At 59.1% G+C, this 20649-nt stretch overlaps 3 protein-coding genes and 1 pseudogene across 11 annotated transcripts; 1 reads left to right on the forward strand and 3 right to left on the reverse strand.

Moving 5' to 3' along the window:
* Nucleotides 1–53: 53 nt before the first annotated feature.
* Nucleotides 54–4128, reverse strand: CPTP (ceramide-1-phosphate transfer protein). 3 transcript variants are annotated; one of them, XM_036089677.2, is made up of 3 exons: nt 3791–4128; nt 1938–2072; nt 54–1708 (listed from the first exon to the last, which is right to left on the reverse strand). In XM_036089677.2, exons 1-3 carry the CDS (start codon nt 4126–4128, stop codon nt 1186–1188), a joined length of 996 nt encoding a protein of 331 aa, XP_035945570.1. In that variant the 3' UTR covers nt 54–1185. The 3 variants fall into 3 exon arrangements, with proteins under 3 accessions (XP_035945570.1, XP_035945571.1, XP_035945572.1); XM_036089678.2 differs by having other exon boundaries at nt 3874–4004; XM_036089679.2 differs by having other exon boundaries at nt 3855–3932.
* On the forward strand, nt 4025–17103 carry INTS11 (integrator complex subunit 11). The gene is made up of 17 exons (XM_036089673.2): nt 4025–4154; nt 7288–7385; nt 7873–7946; nt 9251–9479; nt 12891–12989; nt 13072–13106; nt 13347–13485; nt 14013–14077; nt 14457–14646; nt 14987–15070; nt 15496–15585; nt 15694–15856; nt 15988–16095; nt 16179–16240; nt 16311–16453; nt 16531–16660; nt 16777–17103. The coding sequence occupies exons 1-17, from the start codon at nt 4127–4129 to the stop codon at nt 16840–16842; spliced, it is 1803 nt and encodes a 600-aa protein (XP_035945566.1). The 5' UTR covers nt 4025–4126; the 3' UTR covers nt 16843–17103.
* Nucleotides 10445–10898, reverse strand: LOC118534089 (small ribosomal subunit protein uS12 pseudogene; annotated as a pseudogene).
* PUSL1 (pseudouridine synthase like 1) lies at nt 15210–20600 on the reverse strand. Of its 7 annotated transcripts, none has more exons than XM_078073929.1 (9): nt 19946–20137; nt 19682–19739; nt 19358–19545; nt 19044–19193; nt 18785–18955; nt 17983–18034; nt 17737–17899; nt 17502–17606; nt 15210–15347 (listed from the first exon to the last, which is right to left on the reverse strand). In XM_078073929.1, exons 1-8 carry the CDS (start codon nt 20014–20016, stop codon nt 17503–17505), a joined length of 957 nt encoding a protein of 318 aa, XP_077930055.1. In that variant the 5' UTR covers nt 20017–20137; the 3' UTR covers nt 15210–15347; nt 17502. The 7 variants fall into 7 exon arrangements, with proteins under 7 accessions (XP_077930055.1, XP_035945576.1, XP_035945579.1 ...); XM_036089683.2 differs by having other exon boundaries at nt 17502–17609; XM_036089686.2 differs by having other exon boundaries at nt 15218–15344.
* Nucleotides 20601–20649: the final 49 nt, after the last annotated feature.

Below are 20649 nucleotides of genomic sequence, written 5' to 3' on the forward strand. Positions count from 1 at the left end.
TAAGCAGCGGCCTGACACACAAAATACTGCCCCCCCCCGGAGTGCACTGCCTGCTCTGTCAGTGGCATTTATTGATGTTGGAAAAACAGTTACACATTCCCAGGGTCTCTGCAAGCTGACACGTACGCACATCTGCCGCACAGTGGGTACGGTCCCCTTGGCATCGAGGGGCCTGAGCTCACAGTGAAGAGCCAGTAGGACAGGCCAGGCCCCCACGTGCTGGGTGACGGCTGGCCTGTCAGCTGGGCATCTGGTCCAGGCTCTCTCCATGTGCCATCTCATCCTGGGTCTCCTGAGCTCTGTGGGGCTGGGGCAGTAAGGGACAGGCAGGAGGGAACGGCCTCTCCCTGGGTGGCGGGGAGGGAGAGGCTAGCCCTGGACCGGCAGAGCTGTGGGCTCCGTAGAGCTCTGGGCTGGGCTGCGCACACTCGCAGGCAGCTCCCTGGGCGGGGGGGCACCCGACTGACAGCGTGGCCGCGGGGGGGCAGCTGATGAGAGTGCAGAGAGGCAGGGCAGGCCTCCGCTCAGGGCTTCAGCTCCTGGCTGTTGCTGTCAAGGACATGTGGGCCCCTGGCTAGTAAGGACGTGAGGGACAGGGAGAGAGCCTACACTGCCAAGGGCTGCCCAAGGGTTCTATCCCTGTCCTGGGGATGGTCAGCCTGGGTGGAAGGGCCCGGGGATACCTGGGTACGGACACCGAGGTGGGCCAGGGATGGACAAGCACCTGCTGAATGTGCTTGCTGGCAAGCAGGATGAAGTCTCTGTGCCACAGGGACCTGTGACTTGGCCCCATTTCACGACTTGGCTCATAGGCAGCGGGCAGCTTCTCCGGCTTTTCCATGAATGCTGATCCTGCCCCTTCCCCGCCCTGCCTTCTGCACCTCACCGTCTGGGTGAGGCCTGATTGGACACATATGTAACTCAGCTGAGGGTAAAGCAAAGATGTCCCTGGGCAGAGCAAGGTGATAAGGGCAGAGCAGATTGCCAGGGCCCACAGGCCACAGGCCAGAAGCACAGCCCGAGAGGGCCGTGCTGTGCCCGTGGCTCTGATCGGGCTTGGCTGGCAGAGGAGAGTGTTCTTCCCATTCCTGGGGCACTCACAGATCTCCATGGTGAGACTGGTGGGTGCTGGCTGCCCCAGCCCAGCTCTGCAGGGGAAACCTGCCCCACCTGGCCCGCTGGCCCCTAGGGCAGATCCAGCAGGGAATGCTCAGCGTAGAGTTTCTGGGAGACATTGTAGACATGCTCGATGAAGGGCAGGGCCTCGCCCAGCATCTCCACAGCCTGCTCCGGGGACCCCACATTCATGGCCTCCAGGAAGACCTGGCGTGTGGGCAACGTACAGAAGGCCACAGTGACAGCCCGGCGGATGATCCAGGGGTGGTAGGCCGCCAGAGAGGCGTTGTAGGAGTCCGTGCAGAGGACGGCCGTGCGGGCATCCTCGGGGCTGGTGCGCAGGCCTTCTAGGAAGAGCTGCAGCCAGCGCAGGGCACGGTGCAGCCGAAGCACCGTCCGGCAGCCCGAGTCAGGGTGGCGGGAGCGCCGCTCCAGGTCCACCAGCTGGTTGCCCACCTCGTAGGCCACCATGGACTGCAGACTGCTGTAGTGCTCCCGCTGGGGGCCGCTGCGCAGATGCTCCATGATCTGCAGCTTCGTGGTGACATCCTTAGAGATGAAGGAGAAGATGGCTCCCAGGCTGTTCAGGAACCTGCTCGAGGGGAAGTAGGAGTTCAGCCCAGGTGCAGGGGAGACCGCCCCCGACCTCCTGGGGCACACGTCCCCCTGCAGGCAGGGGTAGGAAGGCTCGGTGCTGCCGGCCAAGTTGTGTGTGAGAACGGCTGACCAGCCCCAAGCGGGCGGAAGCTGGGTGTACACAGCGCCTAGCACAGCACGTGGGAAGTGTGGGGACCCCACAAGGCAGTGCCCCCCGAAGGTACCTGACCAGCCCCCTCCAGCCGGCGAGGTAGTGGTCCAGCAGCACCTCCTCCCTCTCATTGAGACACTGCTTGAAACTGACTAAGACGACTTTCAGGTTGAAGTCCGGCTCCAAGCCATCCATTTCGCAGTTCGTACTGAAACACACGGGAAGTCAGGCTGGCGGGCTGTCTCCCTGTGAGTCAGCTCCCTTCCTGGGTCACTATTTCAGGGTGGCGGGAAGAGCAGTCACAAAGCAACTGAAAGCCCACCGTGGGCCCCATCCCCGGGCAGCCCCTTCTCCCCGGGAGCCTACTTCACTCTGCCCGGGCCACATGCTCGGACACAATGACCTGGTGCTGCCGTGCCCTGGGCCTGGAACACTCGTCCACAGATCTTAGCACGGCCCCCCGGTCACTCAGCCTGGTCAAACCACTCTGCTCTATCTGACCTACGGCAGACATCTCCACTCATGTTTTCTTGCTTGTTCATCGTTTGTCTCTCTCACCAGAGCGTGTGTGTTTTTACCAGCTGGAGAAATATCTGCTGAGTCTCTGCCCAGAGCCAAGCACCCTTCCAGGGTGGATGCCCTATGAGACAAACATCCCCGCCTATCAGGGCGTTATTCTTGGAGAAAGCCAGGAAAGTCCAACATGGTAGGTAAAAAAAAGATAAGTGCTATGAAAAAAGAGACAGTAGAGCGAGGTGGAGGGCCAGGAAGGGGGGCCAGCCGGGCTGGGCCCTTCCTAGCTTTACTGCTGCATCTGGGCCCACAGCAGAGACTGCGAGGGCAGCACGGCCTGACAGACACCAGTCTTCACTCCTACTGCAGCTGTACAGGTGCCACAGGGAAGGGCGGCTGGGCCAAAGGTCTCCTACCCTCTGAGGATAGCCATAGGCCCTCCCCCAGCCCCAAGGAACCTTCGGGAAGTGCTCTAGGCCAGAGGCTTGCCCTGGATTCTGCTCACATTCATGCAGTCACTCCATAAATGTTCAAGGGCCCACACGCTGAATGGGTGCCACAGAGCAACCCAGCCTCTGCCCTCCTGGGTGCCCAGGGCGGGCACTGGGGGTGGGCTCTGACGGTCCCTGGAGACGCAGCAGCATCTCACCACCCAGGATGCCAGGAGCATCTGATGGGGCCTAGTGGTTGCTGAGGCCCTGGAGGCCCCGGCACTGGGCGGAGCTCCCAGAGGTGAGCTCACCCTGTCTTCAGGTGTGGGGGACAGTCGTGCCTGGCCTCAGGAAGACGGTGCTCCAGAGACTTCCGGCACGCCCCTCCCCTCTCTCAGGGCCTGTCTTCCGTCCACTGAGCAGATGGCCTCCGAGGCCTTCAGGGCTACCTTCCTGGACACCAGACATCCTGTGGGCCTGGACTTCCTGTCTAGAACCTGAGCCAGCAGCGCAGAGGAGCTGCTGGGAGCTTTTCAGAACTTGCAAACAACAGGAAGGACACTGGCTGTGCAGCCCGGGGCAGGCAGCCTGCCAGCTCTCGGGAGGTGATGCAGGGCACCACCAAGGCTCCCCCAGGGTCGGCCTACAGCCCCAAGGTCAAGTCTCGGCAGGAGGGCTGCCTGAGCCCCGCAGCTCTCTGGCTGACAGCAGGCTGAAGGCCCCCAGAAGAGGGCACCCCAGGCCCAGCGGGTAGGAGTCAGGCCCTGTCCAGGAAGCCCTGCAAGTCTTGCTCGGGAAGGGAGCTCCAGGTGGCGCCGGGCTCGGACCCCGGGCTCGGGTAGGGTGGGGCCCCAGTCCTGGGCGGGTCCCGCTCCAGCTGAGGCCCAGGGATCGAGCAGGGGCCCCGGGTCCGGGGAGGCGTGGGAGCCAGGCCCTCGGCCGCCCCTCCCGCGCCTGGCCCCTTGGCGATGCCCAGACCCACCTGCCCAGTTCGGTTGGGCTCTGCTCCCCGGCCCCGGGCCCGAGCCTGCCGCCCTCCCGCTCACCCGTACCGCCGCCGCTCACCTGTCCGGCCGCCACCGCTGCCAGGGGACTCGCTGCCCCGCCCCCGGCCACCTCCTTGACGCCCGGGATTGGTTGCCGGCTGCCCAATCGGAGGCTCGACGCGTGGGCCGGCGTTTCCGGCGGGCGCACCGGAAGCTGGCGCCGTTGGGGCCGCACCTGCGCGGTACGTCGCGGCGGGTCGTGGTCCGGCCGCGGTGGTTCTGCGGGCTCGGTGAGGGCAGAGGCTTCGGGGCCTGGGAGCGCGCCCGGCAGCATGCCCGAGATCAGGGTCACTCCCCTGGGTGAGTGAGGCGCGCTCGGCCGGCCTCGCGGGTGCGGGGCCGGGCGGTGGTCTGGGGACGAGCCGCGGGGACGCAGAGGGCTGGCCAGGTCCGCGGAGCCCCCGGCTGTCGTCAGCGGAGGCCTCGGGCCGGGCTCCCCGTCCCGAGGGAGGGCTCGGGGGTCGGCCCGCTGCTGTGCTGCTGCGTCCCCAGCTCTCCTCACCGTGAAAAGGGGGTGGGTCCGAAGGCGGGCAGCTGCTCCTGGGGGCCGCCCTTCGGACGCCGTCCCCGAGAGCCACGGGGTCTCTCCTCGCTGCGCCGGCGTCTGTCCGCATGGCCTGGTGCCTTACGTGGCCTTCGCTCCCCGCCTCTGCTTCTTCCCCCTCCTGCGTCTGTGTCGCACCCGCTACCTGCAGCTTCCCGTCTGCCCAGGCCAGCCGTCCACTCTCAGTTCAGCCTTGTCTTACTGTATCTCTGCAACGTTGTTTTTTTTTAAAGAAACATTGCATTTTGGGGCACCTGGGTGGCTCAGCTGTTAAGCGTCTGCCTTCGGCTCAGGTCATGATCCCAGGGTCCTGGGATCGAGCCCCGCATCGGGCTCCCTGCTCAGGGGGGAGCCTGCTTCTCCCTCTCCCACTCCCCCTGCTTGTGTTCCCTCTCTCACTGTCTCTCTGTCAAATAAATAAATAAAATCTTAAAAAAAAAAAAAAAAAAAAAAAAAAAGAAACATTGCATTTTGTAAAAGCTATAAATGCACACTTTTAAAAGCCCAGAGAGTGCAGAACAGTGAAGGAGGAAGGGTCGTTGAGAATCCAGGGTCCCAGAAACAACTGGGGTTATCATTTTGCATTCTGGTGGCCAGCCCTTAGAGCTCTCTGGGCACTCTTCCTGCACTCGTGCCCTGGGCTGTCCCAGAACCTGCCTCCTGCACTGGGCCATGTGTGGGAGCATTTTCTATACAGATGCTCCACACAACTCCGTATCCTTTCTCGTGGTGTGAGCTCTTCGTCACATAGCCCCCCCCCCCCCGCCCCCCAGCTCCCAGTGTGGACACTGAGCTGTTGGACACCCCTGCTCCTGGCCTTCTAGGTCAGGGTACACATCTCCACGGTGCCATACAGATCACCCTTGCAACAGCCTCTCCTAGCTTTTGGCACGGGGTCCCCTCTGGGTGCTGTGACCCCACACTCCCCTGCCTTTGGTGCCCTTCCAGGGGCCTCCTCAGATCACACTTTGCAGCCTGCCCCTTCACGATTTCGCCCACTTTCTCACCACTCACCCTCTGAACAGTTCTATCTGCCGCTTCTGTTACCCAGTCTGCACCTGGGCGTGCTCCCGAGGCCGTAGCACCATCAAAGCAGAACTCCTTCTCTATTGTCTTCCTTTGTCAGCTTCTGCCTTATGGGCTCCCTGGTCATGTGGGCCAGGTACAGAGAGTCCTGGGTCCCTCCTGCCACACAGCCTTTGCACAGCTGCCCCTCCCACCTCCTGACTGTCTCTTTCCACCCTGCTCAGGAGTCATTTTAAGGAGGACTTGCCGGGTGTGGGTCTGCAAGTTTCTGTGTCCCCTCCCCTGCCTTAATCTTCTCCAGGGCCTAAACTCTACCTGATGGACTCAGTGTGTGTCTTACCTACGTGGTCATTGTCTCCTTGCCCTGAAACATAAACTCTTGTGGATATGAAGTCACCTTTGTTTTCTCCTGAGTTCTGCCTCCTTTTGTGTGCTCTAGACTCTGTTTCCCATATCTGCTGCCCAGGGTGGGCCACTCTCCTTGCTCCCTGGGATGGTTGTGAGTCCTGCTGGGAGCAGGGGCCATCGCCTAAGAGCTGAGCTCTGGAGTCCAGAAAACCATCCCTGGCCCCATGCTTAGGAGCCATGTGTCCATGGGCTGATCCCATGACTTCTGTGCCTTCACGTCCTCTGTAAAGAGGGGCAGCCCTCCCCTTCCCCCGCCATAAATGTCTGGAGGCCTCTGCACTGGGCTCAGCTTTAGGGCTAAAGGTGCAGTAGGGAGCAGACAGCTGAGACCCTGCCGTTGTCCTGGTGGGGCGGGAGCAGGCTTATGAGAGACCTCCGGGCCTATGGCTGGGCTGCCTGAAGCACGCACACGAAGCTCTTGGCTGGGATCACCGACTGTTGTCACGGGTGACTGAAACTTCTCAAGGACCAGCCTGGGTCCTGTTCTGGGCCACCTTGATGTGTGTGGCGCTAACAGAAGGTTCAGGTGGCTGGCAGAGGGAGGCTTGTAGATCAAGATGGAAAGCAGGTCATTTGCTGTCATCAGGCCCTGCAAGGCAAGGCTGTGTCCCTTTCTTCTTGGGCCTCCAGACCCCAGAGGAGGTGACAAATGGCTAGAGGAGCTGGCTGGGATATGCCCTGCTGGGGCTGAAGCAGATGGGTAGGGCTTGAAGTCCGGAACATGGATAGGACTCAGGTTAAGTTCTGGGCTGTGGGTGGCCTGAGGGGGTGTGGTGGTGGGCCATATGCACTGTGGCTACTGTATTTGGTCATTGCTGGACGCTGGGGCTGTTTCTCGCCGTGGCTGGGCTAAAGCCTCACAGGTGTCCATCTGCAGTGAAGCCACCTGGAGGTGCATGATGCCTTCTGAGAGTAGGTCCTGGGGGAGAGGGCCCCATAGCCCAGATGTGACCCCAGTTGAGTTTTCAAGAGGGGTGGTGATGCCCTGTGGAGCGCCGGCTTACCCCTATGAAGTGCCAGGACCACAGTCCAGCACCTGTTACACAGCCCTGGCCTTTGAAGGCTCCGGTCAGCCGCAGCAGGTGGGCTGCTCCCTCAAGAGGTGAGGGTCTTTTTCCATCTGACCTAGGTGGTAGTAGCAGGGCCTGAGGCTGGAGGTGTAGTGGGGGAGGGCCTAGAACTGGCTTGGCAGTCTTGGCACTTTGCCCCTTCCCTGCACATTTCCCTGGCCTGTGTGTAGAGGGCCTGGTGATGGTGCCTACACATCATCTGCACAGCAGCCGTGGGGCTCTACTTTCCCAGCCCACTGAGGGCTCTGCAGCGGCGGGGACCCAGCGTTCCCAGTGGAGCTTCGAGGCAGGCGGCTGGGCCTTGGTCTTGGGGCTGGGGCCATCGCTCGCGGCAGCAGGAGAAGGATGTGGGGGTGGCAGCACCTCGTCCCATCTTCCTTTTCAGGGGCTGGCCAAGATGTGGGCCGAAGCTGCATCCTGGTCTCCATCGCGGGCAAGAACGTCATGCTGGACTGCGGGATGCACATGGGCTTCAATGATGATGTGAGTCCTGAGGGAAGGTAGCCTGGGGGGACCTCATTCAGCCTGCTCCTTGTTGCTGTTCTTAGCAGGATCCCAGGCCTCCGAGCCTCAGGCTCTGACCCATGGCATAGGGAGTCTGGGCAAGTGGGCAGTGGTAGGAGGCAGGTGGGTCTGGGGTCATTGCATTCCCTGGCAGTCCCCTCGCCTCACTTGACAGACGGGGTGCCCTCTGTGGAAGGCTTGGTCTGTACCAGAGCAGGGCTCTTGGCTCCTGCAGAGTCAGAGGGGGCAGCTCGGCACTCCCCAGGCAGGGCTTCTGGCTTGGTGACTGGTGCTGGCAGTTTGACCCCGCCCTGTGTACTTGGAGGCTGTGAGCAGTCAGTGGTCCCGGTGTGGCTGGCCAGGCTCAGCCTCTGCCCTCATTCCCCACTCCTGAGAGCCGTTCTCCGGAGCACTGGCAGACCCAGGGCAACTAACTGCATTCTGACCCTTTCTCTTGGCTCGTCAGAGGCGCTTCCCTGACTTCTCCTACATCACCCGCAACGGCCGGCTGACCGACTTCCTGGACTGTGTGATCATCAGGTGGGCACCTGTCGGCTGTTAGTGAGAGTGTTGTGTGGGCTCACACCTAGCCCCACCTGGAGGACCCTCAGGAGCCTAGGAGAGCCACTCGCGGCCCGGGGAGGCTGCAGCTGCGGGGTGTTGCAGGCCTGGGTTTTGTTCCAGGTTGTTGGCGTGGCACACCCCGGGGGCTGGCCCTCCCTGCCTCTGGACAGCGGTCCTGGAGGCCGTATATTTACATGAGGTTATAGGTATTCACGGTTGCTCCTTGATGGGCTTCGGTCAGCACCATGGAGCCAGGGGGCACACTGTGCTGCATGCGCCTATTGGCTCTGCCCCTGAGTGTCATGGATGAGAGCCCCAGCTACCCCAGGAAGGTGAGGCTGTATTAGGGCAACAGGCCTATGGCAGGGAGGCCGCTCCTCCCCCTCCCCCCCATGCAGAGGTGGTGCATTTCATGTGTGAGCGCCTGGGCTACTTCGCAGGCCTCCTCACTCAGCCTCTCAACAGCATTGGGCAGCAGTGACCATACCCTCCCTTTTGGTCCTCGATGCTCCCAGATTCCTGTACATTCCCATCCACCCTGCCCCTGACCTCCAGACTCATGGTCTGGCCCCCCTGGTGGCGGTCGACCTTCCCAACCTGGCTGAATGGGGCTTCTGCTTTCCTCCTATTCCTCACACTCCACCCAGACAGTCCACAGTTTGTGGGGTCCAGTCTTTTTCCTGACCCTGACCCTTGCCATGTGGCCAGATGACCACAGCAGCCTCCTGCTGGTCTTCTCCCTGCATCCTGCAAACCAGAGGAGCTGCTGACATGAGGCAGCCCCATCCTCAGCTGCTCTGAGGCTCTTGTGGTCTCGGTTCCTTCTTGGACATGGGCTGGCATGCAGCGGGTCTGCTCCATTCGTGGACACACAGCACTCTCTTCCCTCTGCCCCTGTGCCTTCCTGCTGTGGCTCCCATGCCATGGGGTCTTCCTGCCCATCCACCAGAGATGGTAACTGTCCCGATGCCCTGTCCCCTTCTTAGCTGTTTTTCGTTTCTCTATAGAACACGTGCCTGTCCGATGCAAGCATTACCTTTAACGCGCCCTGCTTTATTGGACATTTAGATTCTAAGTTCCAGGGAGGTAGTAGTTTTTATCTGTTTTGCTCACTCGTCACTCTGTGGTACTGAGAATGGCATCTGATACACAGCAGGCAATCAGTGTAGAAATGAATGAATGGGTGGAATGACCACGAGCCTATGCTGGTGTGGAGGAGCTGTGGGGGGCAGGCTTGTCGGGGAGCAGTGGCCTTGGACTGACCTGTGTTGCACCTGCAGCCACTTCCACCTGGACCACTGTGGGGCACTTCCCTACTTCAGCGAGATGGTGGGCTATGATGGGCCCATCTACATGACCCACCCCACCCAGGCCATCTGCCCCATCCTGCTGGAGGACTACCGCAAGATTGCTGTGGACAAGAAGGGCGAGGCCAACTTCTTCACCTCCCAGATGATCAAGGACTGTATGAAGAAGGTGGTAGCTGTCCACCTCCACCAGACAGTCCAGGTCAGGGTCCTAACAGACCCCATCTCGCTCTCTGTCGGGTACTGTCCACCAGGAGGCAGCATTGGGCAAGCACATGGGGTCCCAGCCCAGAATCTGGGTCCCAGCCCAGATTCAGGTGCACACAGGGCAGCTTGCCAAGCGCCCATCAAACATGTGGAACCTCTGCTGCTCACCCAGCTCTGAGCCTGAGTGCATCCAAGAGCGTGTGCCGGCCAGGGGCAGTGGGGGGCGGAGACTGACGGTGAGGTGGGCAAGCCCCGAAGGGCAGCCAGTCCTGGGCTGTGGAGTTTGCGTTTTGTCTCAGTAACTGGTGTGTGTGGGTCAGCAAGGAAGTGAAGGGTTTTAAGTAGGCAAATGCAATCAAATTGGGTAAAATTTATCACAAAGATTATAGATTGTCTGTTTCTTCTTAGAGTCAGCGGGTATTGCTTGTTAACAGGTATCTATGTATTTTCAGTTATTTCTGGTTGAATTTCTTGTCAACAGGAAGTATGTGTGTTTATCCTTAATGCCTTTTACTTCAAAGTCTGTGTTTCTGGTAACATCACACCATTCTCAGGTTTCCCATCTTTGGTTATTTGCGTATGTATGTCTTTTTCCATTGTTTTACTTCCAGCTTTACTGCATCATGTTTTAAATGTAGCTCTTTTAAGGGGCGCCTGGGTGGCTCAGTCGTTAAGCGTCTGCCTTTGGCTCAGGTCATGATCGCAGAGTCCTGGGATCGAGCCCCACATCGGGCTCTCTGCTCAGCGGGAAGCCTGCTTCTCCTTCTCCCACTCCCCCTGCTTGTGTTCCCTCTCTCGCTGTGTCTCTCTCTGTCAAATAAATAAAATCTTTTAAAAAAATAAATAAATAAATGTAGCTCTTTTAAGTGGCATATAATTTGTTTTTTTGTTTGTTTGCTTGTTTTTTGTGGGTTTTTTGGCATATAAAAATTTATTATTGTCATGTTTTCACCATCAAACTTAGGATCTGGGTTTTCCCTTCTTGCCTTTGTATGAGGGTTAGCTATAAGGGTTGGCTGTTTTGACAGTCCTAAAACAGACTCCAGGAATGTCACTGACAGCATGACCTTTGTGACCAAATCCAGCAACTACAGCTTCATCATTTTCCTCAATAAAATTCAAACATCCATCTTTGGGTACAAAGGCTGCAGTTTTTTTTGCCATTCTTGATCAGCTGGACCCTGACACACTTCCTGATGGCAGAATTTGGCTATTTGGCATCAACTCCTACTTCTTCCAGCACAATTCCCTTTGCATGGGAAGCGCCTCCAAAAGGGTTGGCCTTCAGGGCTGTGCCTAAATGGGTTTTCTCATACTGTTCATAACGTCCCTTCTGATCTCATCGGTGGCTGCGGAGCTTCCTGGCAGTGTGAAGACTGCAACTCTTGCCCATCCTGCCAGTGCCATGGGCCAGAGCAAAAGAGGGTTTTGTTGTTGTTGTTTTTAATCTATTCTGATAACTTGTCCAGATGCAGCATTTGGACTCTACATTTAATAAGAAAACTTTGAGTTTAGCTCTACTCTATTACCATTTGCTTCCTATTTGTCTTGCCTGTTCTCCGTTTTTTCTTTCTCTTACTGCTTTCTTTGGATTGATTTTTTAAATTTCTATTTCTCTCTCTCTCTTTTTAAAGATTTTATTTATTTATTAGAGAGAATGAGCGAGCGAGAGAGAACATGAACAGGGGGAAGGGCAGAGGGAGAGGGAGAAGGAGACCCCCCTGTGAGCAGGGAGCCCGACACAGGGCTCCATCTCAGGACCTCGGGATCATGACCTGAGCCGAAGGCAGACGTTTAACCGACTGAGCCACCCAGGTGCCCCTCTATTTCTCCTTTTATTTGGTTAGTAATTTTATACTCTTGTAATTCTCATAGTGGTAGAGTTTACAAATGCATCCATGACAACAAAAATCTAAGGTACTTGGAGGTTTTGCCTCTAAATAATGCAAAGGTCTTAGAACATTTTAAATCTTTCTATCCCTTCCCTGACTTAGACTATTATTTGCCCTTATTTTAATGTGCTCAGTATATGTGAAATCTAGCAGGACATCATTAATACTAATAAAGTCAGGTTTGCTAGGCGTCATCTCTGTATTTACCCTCTCTATTTCCTGTGTTCTTCACTTTTTATTTGAGATAATTTACCTTCTTCCTGAAGAACACCAGTATAGATCTGTAGGCAGTGAATTTGCTTTTATTTGTCTGCAGATGGATCTGCTTCACCCTCATTCCTCAGAGAGAGAGCACAAGTAGGCAGAGCGGCAGGGAGAGGGAGAGGGAGAAGCAGGCTCCCCACTGAGCAGGGAGCCCGATGCAGGGGTTCAATCCCAGGACCCTGGGATCATGATCTGAGCCTAAGGCAGCCGCTTAACCGACTGAGCCACCCAGGCACCCCTTCACCCTCATTCCTGAAGGACTTTTTTCATTACGTGTGGAATTCTAGTTTGGCAATTATTTCTTCTCAGTACTTTGAATATGTCTTTTTATTCACTGTTTGAAAGAGAATCTTTAATCTTAGGCTACTTGTAGGATTATGCCCTTTTCTTTGGTGGGAATGCTATGATGGACCTGCATGTTGTTCTTATTCAACCTATCCAGGTGTGAAGCCTCTTGCATCTGTGACCTGATGTCTTTCATCAGGTTCTTCCAGTGTTGCTCCTGCCCATTGTCCTCCTCCAACCCAGGGCCCCAGACCTTCCCTCATGCATTTGTCTTTCTGTGCTCTGTGCTAGATAGTCCTTTCTATATATTTTAGTGCGTTAATACTCTTCAATTATATATAACATGCTATTAAATTCATCCATTCAGTTTTTTCTGGCTTTAGAATTTCTACTTTTTAAAATAATTTCTAGTTTTTTGGTTAACATTCTTAATTCTATTTTTTATTTTTCTGAATATATTAATCACAGCACTCTTTTTTTTTTTTTTTTTTTAAGATTTTATCCATTTATTTGAGAGAGAGAGAGCACATGAGAGGGGGGAGGGTCAGAGGGAGAAGCAGACTCCCTGCCGAGCAGGGATCCCGATGCGGGACTCGATCCCGGGACTCCAGGATCATGACCTGAGCCGAAGGCAGCTGCCCAACCAGCTGAGCCACCCAGGCATCCCTGATCACAGCACTCTTAAACTCTGTGTCTGAAAACTCTAGGAGTCCTGAGTCTGCTTCTCTAGACTGTTGTTTCTCTTGTTTTTCATGGTGTTGTCTCATCTCGTATGTCTAGTTGCTTTTGGTTGAGAACTGGACATTGTGTGTGAGAAACAGGAAATGATGAAAGGCTTGGAACCATGTTTTTCTTTTCTGCCCTCTGCCTCCCAGGTGTCCACCTCCCTGGTCCCTCTGCCATCCTCTAACTGACCACCTACCCAGCATAGCCTGAAGACCTGACTTGAGCCCTCTCCTCTGTAGGTGGACGATGAACTTGAAATCAAGGCCTACTATGCAGGCCACGTGCTGGGGGCAGCCATGTTCCAGATTAAAGTGGGCTCAGAGTCTGTGGTCTACACGGTCAGTGGAAACACTTGGGGCACAGGGGTACTGCTTGGCCGGGGAGAGGAGGCACCCGTTTTACTGCCACATTCTTTGCCAGGGTGATTATAATATGACCCCGGACCGGCATTTGGGGTGAGTAGGCTGATGTGTTTGAGTGCAGTGATGCTCGTGGATGTGCTGGGTGCTTGAGCAGTCTGTGCACTGGTTTCTGCCACGTGTCCTCTGTGCACGGCAGAGTCTCTTCCTCCTGTCTCCCCTAGTGTGCTGCTTGACAGAGGGTCCAGGGAAGCTGTGGCTGGGGTCCGTTGTGTTGCTCCTAGCCTTGCAGCCATGTGGATTGTCCACCTCCGGTCACGCCCACCTCTGTTATAGAGCTGCCTGGATTGACAAATGCCGCCCCAACCTGCTCATCACAGAATCTACATACGCCACAACCATCCGGGACTCCAAACGCTGCCGGGAGCGAGACTTTCTGAAGAAGGTCCACGAGGCCGTGGAACATGGCGGGAAGGTAACTGGTGCAGGCAGGGTGCCAGGCAGAGCTCTGGGCCATGTGCCTACCCTGATCATGCTACGCAGTCCTTTGGCAACCTCTGGCATGTCAGGAGATGGGTGCTGTGTGTTCTGGGCATGCAGGGAGGAAGACTTGCTCAGCGTTAGGAAGAAAAACTTCTCCGAAGACTAGCAGGGTGTTTATTCACCCCTCACCTCAGATCCCAGACCAGGGCTGGCCGGAGTATCCACCATGGTCGTTTTGGGACAGACTGGGGCTGGGAGCAGGACTTGTGGGCAGAGTGTGGGCGCCTTACCTGTAGCTCACAAAGGGCCTCTGCTCTCAGGGATGCTGGCTGTGACCTCTCGGTGGACGCAGCCTCTGACCCTCAGCTACCAGCGGGGCCAGTCTTTACAGCAGCTGCTCCCTGGGAAGCCAGCCACAGGGCACAGCTGCCTGCCCATTATGGCCGGATGTGGGCTCAACTTGGGTGGGCAGCATGGCCAGGGATTCCTGCCTGAGCCAGCCTTGTCGTCCCCCTGCAGGTGCTGATCCCTGTGTTTGCGCTGGGCCGAGCTCAGGAGCTCTGCATCCTGCTGGAGACGTTCTGGTAGGTGCAGCCCGATTGGTTTCTGGGAACCCTGGCCTGAGTGGGCACTAGTGGGATGCCGGTGTCCGGGTCCTCAGTCCAGCTCTGGGCAGAGTGTAGGCGGTAGCACTGGCAGCTGTCGGGCACAGCCAGGGTGCCTGATCTCGGGGGGTGCCCGCCCAAGCCAGGAGGCCTGTGTCATGCTGTTCCACACCCCCCCCAACCACACTCTGTGTCCCTTCATCAGAACCAACGTTTTACAGAAGGAAGTAGGCTGAGGTGGGAGACATGCGGGAGTTGTTCCTCCCACCGGACACAGCCCAGGCTGTGGGTGTGAGGGGTGACATGGGCCGCTCCTTCCCTGGCAGCCTCCTCCACTGTGTCCCTGCGCTGTCCACAGGGAGCGCATGAACCTCAAGGCCCCCATTTACTTCTCCACGGGCCTGACGGAGAAGGCCAACCACTACTATAAGCTCTTCATAACCTGGACCAACCAGAAGATCCGTAAGACCTTCGTGCAGAGAAACATGTTTGAGTTTAAGCACATCAAAGCCTTCGACCGAGCGTTTGCGGACAACCCGGGTCCGATGGTGAGGTCCTGGCCAGGAGGGGCTGGGGATGGCTATCCTGTGCCTGCCCCAGCCAAGTCATGCCTGCCCCACACTGCGGCATCTGGGGCCAGTGCTGACTGTCCACACGTGTGTACTTCCTCCACGTCTGGGACATGCGGGGGGACCTTGCCTGCAGGTCTCCCTCAGGGAGCGGGGTGCACGGTGCTGGAGAAAAGACGAGGGGAGGTCAGAAGGTAGGGCCTGTGGCGGGTGCAGGGTCAGAAGGCTCTGAGGGCAGAGGAGGGGCTGGACCCATGGCCAGTACTGGTTCCCTGACAGACGGGTGCTATGCCGTCCCTACCCCACCCCACCCCTGCAGGTCGTGTTTGCCACACCAGGCATGCTGCATGCTGGCCAGTCCCTGCAGATCTTCCGGAAGTGGGCAGGGAATGAGAAGAACATGGTAAGAGGTGTAGCTCGCAGGAGGGCCTGTGAGGTTGGGCAGAGGTGTGGGAACAGGGGCTCTGCTTGGCTTGGGGACACTGCTGTTTGTCAGGACAGGGCTCGGTATCCTGGGGCCCGGTGTCTCACCCACGCGGCTCAGACTCTTGCTGTGTCAGCCCGTTGCATCAGGCAGTGAAGTCTTCTGGCCCCGAGCTGATGTGGTACTCGGCCTGGGTGGGCTTGTGCCAAGACCCGAGACTGCCTGGGTCTGTAGTGGGGCCTGGGATAGGGAGCTGCTGGCAAAGGAAAGGGGCTGTTGACGGTATAGGTTCTGATAGGAAGGGTAGGGTGGAGAGACATACAGGGAGGAAGCCCCCCCGAAGCCGGACGTGGGGGGGGCCGTGTTGCAGGGTGGCTGCCAGCTCCATCCCCCCTCCCCCACAGGTCATCATGCCTGGCTACTGTGTGCAGGGCACTGTGGGCCACAAGATCCTCAGTGGGCAGCGCAAGCTGGAGATGGAGGGGCGGCAGGTGGTGAGTCCCAGCTTCCCCAGCAGCTCGGTGGGCCCCCTTTTGGGTTGGTGGGGAGCCCCTGGAGCCTGCTGCTCGTGGTAACGGCCTGTGTGCACTGTGACGCTGCAGTTGGAGGTCAAGATGCAGGTGGAGTACATGTCCTTCAGCGCCCATGCCGACGCCAAGGGCATCATGCAGCTGGTGGGCCAGGCAGAGCCCGAGAGCGTGCTGCTCGTACACGGGGAAGCCAAGAAGATGGAGTTCCTGAAGCAGAAGATCGAGCAGGAATTCCGTAGGCAGCCCAGGCATGGGGTGGGCTTGGCCGATACAGGGAATGTGTGCAGGGTCTACCCATGGGGTCTCAGCATGGGCAGGGCCCGATGGCCTGGACTGAGGCTCTCTGCTCCTCCCACTCTTGCCCAGGGGTGAACTGCTACATGCCAGCCAACGGTGAGACGGTGACGCTGCCCACGAGCCCCAGCATCCCCGTGGGCATCTCGCTGGGGCTGCTAAAGCGGGAGATGGCACAGGGTATGCAAGGCAGGGCACACTGGGCAGGGGAGGGCAGCGGCACAGCAGGTGGGCAGCTGCCATCCCTGCCCCTTTCTCTGCAGGGCTGCTTCCTGATGCCAAAAAGCCCCGGCTCCTGCATGGCACTCTGATCATGAAGGACAGTGTGAGTATGTGTGTGCTTGGGCGGGGGTGAGGGGTGCCCGGATGCCCCCTGACCTGCCCCTGCCCCGCAGAACTTCCGGCTCGTGTCCTCAGAGCAGGCCCTAAAGGAGCTGGGCCTGGCCGAGCACCAGCTGCGCTTCACCTGCCGTGTGCATCTCCATGACCCTCGCAAGGAGCAGGAGACGGCCATGCGGGTCTACAGCCACCTGAAGAGGTGGGTGCCCCCACTCCTGGCTCTGGGGGTGGTAAGAAGTGGGGCACAAGGTGGGGTCTCACTGTGCCTCCCCGCAGCGTCCTCAAGGACCACTGCGTGCAGCACCTTCCCGATGGGTCTGTGACCGTGGAGTCCATCCTCATCCAGGCTGCTGCCCACTCAGAGGACCCAGGCACCAAGGTGCTGCTGGTCTCCTGGACCTACCAGGTGAGTGGTGGGTCCCAGGGAGCCCTGTTCCTGGCGGGTCAGGATAGGTGGGGGCTGCCCAGCTATGGTGGTCGGGGAAGATGTGATGACTTGCCTCCTTTTGTATCTGGTTGTAGGATGAAGAGCTGGGAAGTTACCTCACATCACTGCTTAAGAAGGGCCTCCCCCAGGCCCCCAGCTGAGGTCAGCTGGTCACCAAAGGGACCTAGGCTTTCATCCAGGGCCATGTCTGTGCCTCAGCTCTTCCCTCTGTCCCCGGATGTGGAGCCCCCGGCTGCTCACAGCCCTTGTCTGTGAGGACAGGACCAGTGTCATATGCCTGTTTGGCTGAGAAAAGAAATAGGCCTGGGGACTTGATCACTCTTTATTTCTATTCCTGAGCGCCCAAGAGATGGGTGGATGCTCCTGAAGTATTAATTTCCAGTAAAAACTGCACCAAAGGCTGCATGGCTGTTCCCTTCTCGACGTGCAAACCCTCTTCCTGCAGCTCACCGGTAGCAGACCGGGGTGGCGGGAGGCAGGAGGCCCGTGTGGCATGCAGAGCTGGGCAGGGTCCAGCGGCAGGGCTGTGTGTGTCATGGCCACCCTGACCTCAGCTGGGCATCTGGGGGTGATCTGTGGTTTCCGTGCGGTAAACACTGCAGGACACAGGAGATTTTCTACAGAGGCTGGGCCTGGCCTTGGGTCCACAGCTTCAGCTGCGCTGCAGAGCCCCTGCCTTTCAAGCTGCTCCCTACTCCCTGAGAGGAGCCCCCTCAATCCCCCTCCTCTACTAGGAACATGATCCTAGAGCCCAGGTCAGGAGTATGGCTCAGATCTAGGGATCCAGGGAAAGAGGTACCTTACTCCAGGCCTCCTGTTTTTGGCTTGCTGGTCTCCAGCTGGAGATTTTTTGGCCAACCTGAGGTTTCCTTGCCTTCCCGCTGAACAGAGGCTGGATTCCCACCTGCTAGCAGGACAGACAAGGGCTGTAGCTGTGCTGTTGCCAAGAGCCCCTCCTCCATCAAGCACCCAGCCTTAGGAGGGGTCAATCAGTGCGATGCACGCAGGCACCTTTCCAGGCAGCGAACTCTTACCGAGGCTCCCGTATAGCACTGACTTGAGGAATAAGCCATGGGCTGGGGCCACACGTGCCTGGTGCCTGCCCAGGGGGTCCCGGCTTTCCAGGATCACCTTCACCTGAGCAGGCATCAAAGCCCCCAGCCCCACAGCCACCAGCACAGATGTCATTCGCCGCACCTGCAACCCAAAGCCAAGAGTGCCACAGGGGCCCAAACCCTGGGGGCCACCCCCACCCCCTGGAGGCCTAGGGCAGAGCCCACCTGTCTGTACAGGAAGGACTGGCTCTCAAACTCCAGGTTCCAGAATTGCAACCTAGAAATACAGGCACTTGTGATGCCTGGGCCAGAGCAGCCCCTGAGTCCACACTGTGGCCCCAGACAAGGAGGTGGGCAGGGGGAGGGGTCTGGGGGAGACTGGTTCCCACTCTCTGCCACCACAGGGGCTTCCACTGACCACCCTACCCTCAAGTGAAGCTGAGGGGAGGAACACTGAGTGGCAGGGGCAGCAGAGCCTTCTAGGGACCTTGGCACTGGGGACAGGGCCCTCAGGTGGAGGTGCTGCTAAGGTGTAGGTCCTGGTGCAGGCTCTGGGGCAGCTGAGGGAGGTGAGCACGGTGTTTATCTACCAGAGACCCAAGCCTCAGGGGAGGGGCTCTGCAGCTGACCATGCAGAAATTCCTCCTTTCAGTGCTGGCTCAAACTGGGAAGGTTTTGGAAGTCAACAGCTGACACCTGGCCAGAGGCCCCAGGGACAGTGCCCGGGCAGTGGAACCAACCCCCTGCCAGGTAGGGCCCAAACCGCTAGCCTGGTGCTTCTCTTTCAGCAAAGCCTTTTCAGCAGCTAGGCAACCAACGCTGAGCTGGGCAGGGCGGGAACCCAGCCTGGGGGGAGGGCACAGCTGCAGGCTCATGGTTGTTGGGGTCATGCCACTCAGCTAACCAGTACCCCCCTTATGAGGGCTGATAGGTGCCCAGGGAGCCCCCAACCCCAGCCGTGTCCTGCCTCTGCACGCCCTTTGCCAGGGAAGGTGCTATGGCCAGTGTGCAGGGTGCCCTTCCTTACCTGTTCTCCTGGGCAAGGACAAAGGGGCTGCCTGGGTCAGGGGACACGGAGGCTCGGCGCAGCGTGCGCACTGAGCTGGTGGCTGGGCTGCCAGCTGACTGGAAGGCACTGAAGTCATGTGTCCCGAGGAGGTGCTGGGCAGCCTCCCGCATGGCATCCACATCCAAGCAGCTGCAAGGAGCCAGGTGACTGGTCAGGAGGGAGTAGCCAGCCAGGTGGGTCCGACAACCCTCTCCCACTCACGCACACCCACACTCACCCTGCCCGCAGTGCCCAGCATCGGTTTCGTTCAAACACTGACAGCTGGTCAGGCCGGTGGCAGCCTGTGACCAGGCGGTACAGGTAGGTCCGGGATGTGGCTGCATGGCGGGCATGGAAGTCACTGGGTACTCGGAAAGCCTGCAGGATCCTGTGGGAGCAGGGTTAGGCACACCAGAAGGATCCCTCCACCCACCCAGGTGACACCTTGGTATCTCTATCACTCCCAAAAAGTTTGTCCAGACACCAGGTCTTTCCCGACTTATGGCCTCCACCCACCATGGACCAGTCTGGAGACAGCAGATGGGTGCTCACCGGATGGCCGGGTGCTTCAGGTGGGCGTTGAGAGCCTCTGCCAGGACCTCTGGGGAGAAGGGAGGCTGGCCTGAGCGGCGCTGGACGTCCAGGTGAGCCGCGTTGCACAGGGCGTGGACCCCGGCATCCGTGCGGCTGGAGATAGTGAATTTGACCGGCACCACCGAATTCAGCCGCTTTGCAGCCTCCTGGGGGGACAGAGCCGCCTGGGGCGGGCTGGGCAGCGCGGGGCGAAGACCGGGGCCCAGAGGCGCGGGGGCTCCCATCTGCCCCTCCCTCGTGTCTCCCTCTTTCCATTCCGGGCGGCTGGCGGGCAGAGCTCACCTCCAGGTAGTTCTGGACCCCGACGGCGCGCTGGCAGCCTCTGACGGCCGCGACCCCGCTGTGGGCAGAGACCGGCTCAGGTTAGAGGGCGGAGTTCGGGCCCCGCCCCGCCCTCTGCGGCCCTCCGTGTCTGTTCCCTCCCCCGGGCGTCGGGCCTGGCTACCAGACGTGCGGGTCCTAAATTTAGCTCCCGCCCCCTCCCACGTCGGGCGCCCGGATACATGTCGGGGCCGCGGGCACGGATGGGAGGTCCGGAAGACGTACTTAAAGTCCGTGCCCAAGTACTGGAAGTACACGAGGTAGCGCGCCGTCACCGAGCCTGCTACAGGGCCCATGACCGGAGTCGGCGGACCGCGGCTGGGCTCACCGCGGCCGGGCTCAGCGCGGCCTGGCTCAGCGGGGCCGCACGTGTGCCCACCACGCGCGCCTGCGCGCGCGGGGAAAGCAGTGTGGCCACGCCCCCGGCTGCGCCCGCGCCCGCGCCTGCGCCTTAGCGTTGGTCCCCGCCTCGGCAGTCCGGCACTCACCCGCCCTACGGCTGCTAGGGGCGGGAGCGGGGGCGGGGCCGAACTAAGGGATTGGGTGCAAACTGCTGAGTCGCAGAAGAGCCCGTGGGCCGGATTCCGACAGCGGCGCCCAGGAGGGGCTCCCGCGGCAGTGCACTCATTCATCCATCCTCTCAACCCGCTCACCCACGACCCACTGTTCTGGAGTGGGTCCGTCCCCACGTTCCGCGCAAGCGGTTTTTGCAGATGCGCCGAGTTGCGCAACGGCCGCATCGCTGGAGCGAGCAGTCTCGCGGCCTCCCCGCGCCCCGCGGACGGGCCGACTGTGGCTGGGTCCGACTTCCTTCCCAGGCCCCGGTGGCCTGGGAACTAGAGGTTGGGACGACGGGGCGTCCGGGCCGGAGCCAGGCGTGGCTGAGCCGCAGGGAGAGGTGTTTGGCGACGCTCCCCGGCCGTGACAGC

Source organism: Halichoerus grypus, chromosome 5, assembly GCF_964656455.1.
Source record: "Halichoerus grypus chromosome 5, mHalGry1.hap1.1, whole genome shotgun sequence".
Taxonomy (NCBI): Eukaryota; Metazoa; Chordata; class Mammalia; order Carnivora; family Phocidae; genus Halichoerus; species Halichoerus grypus.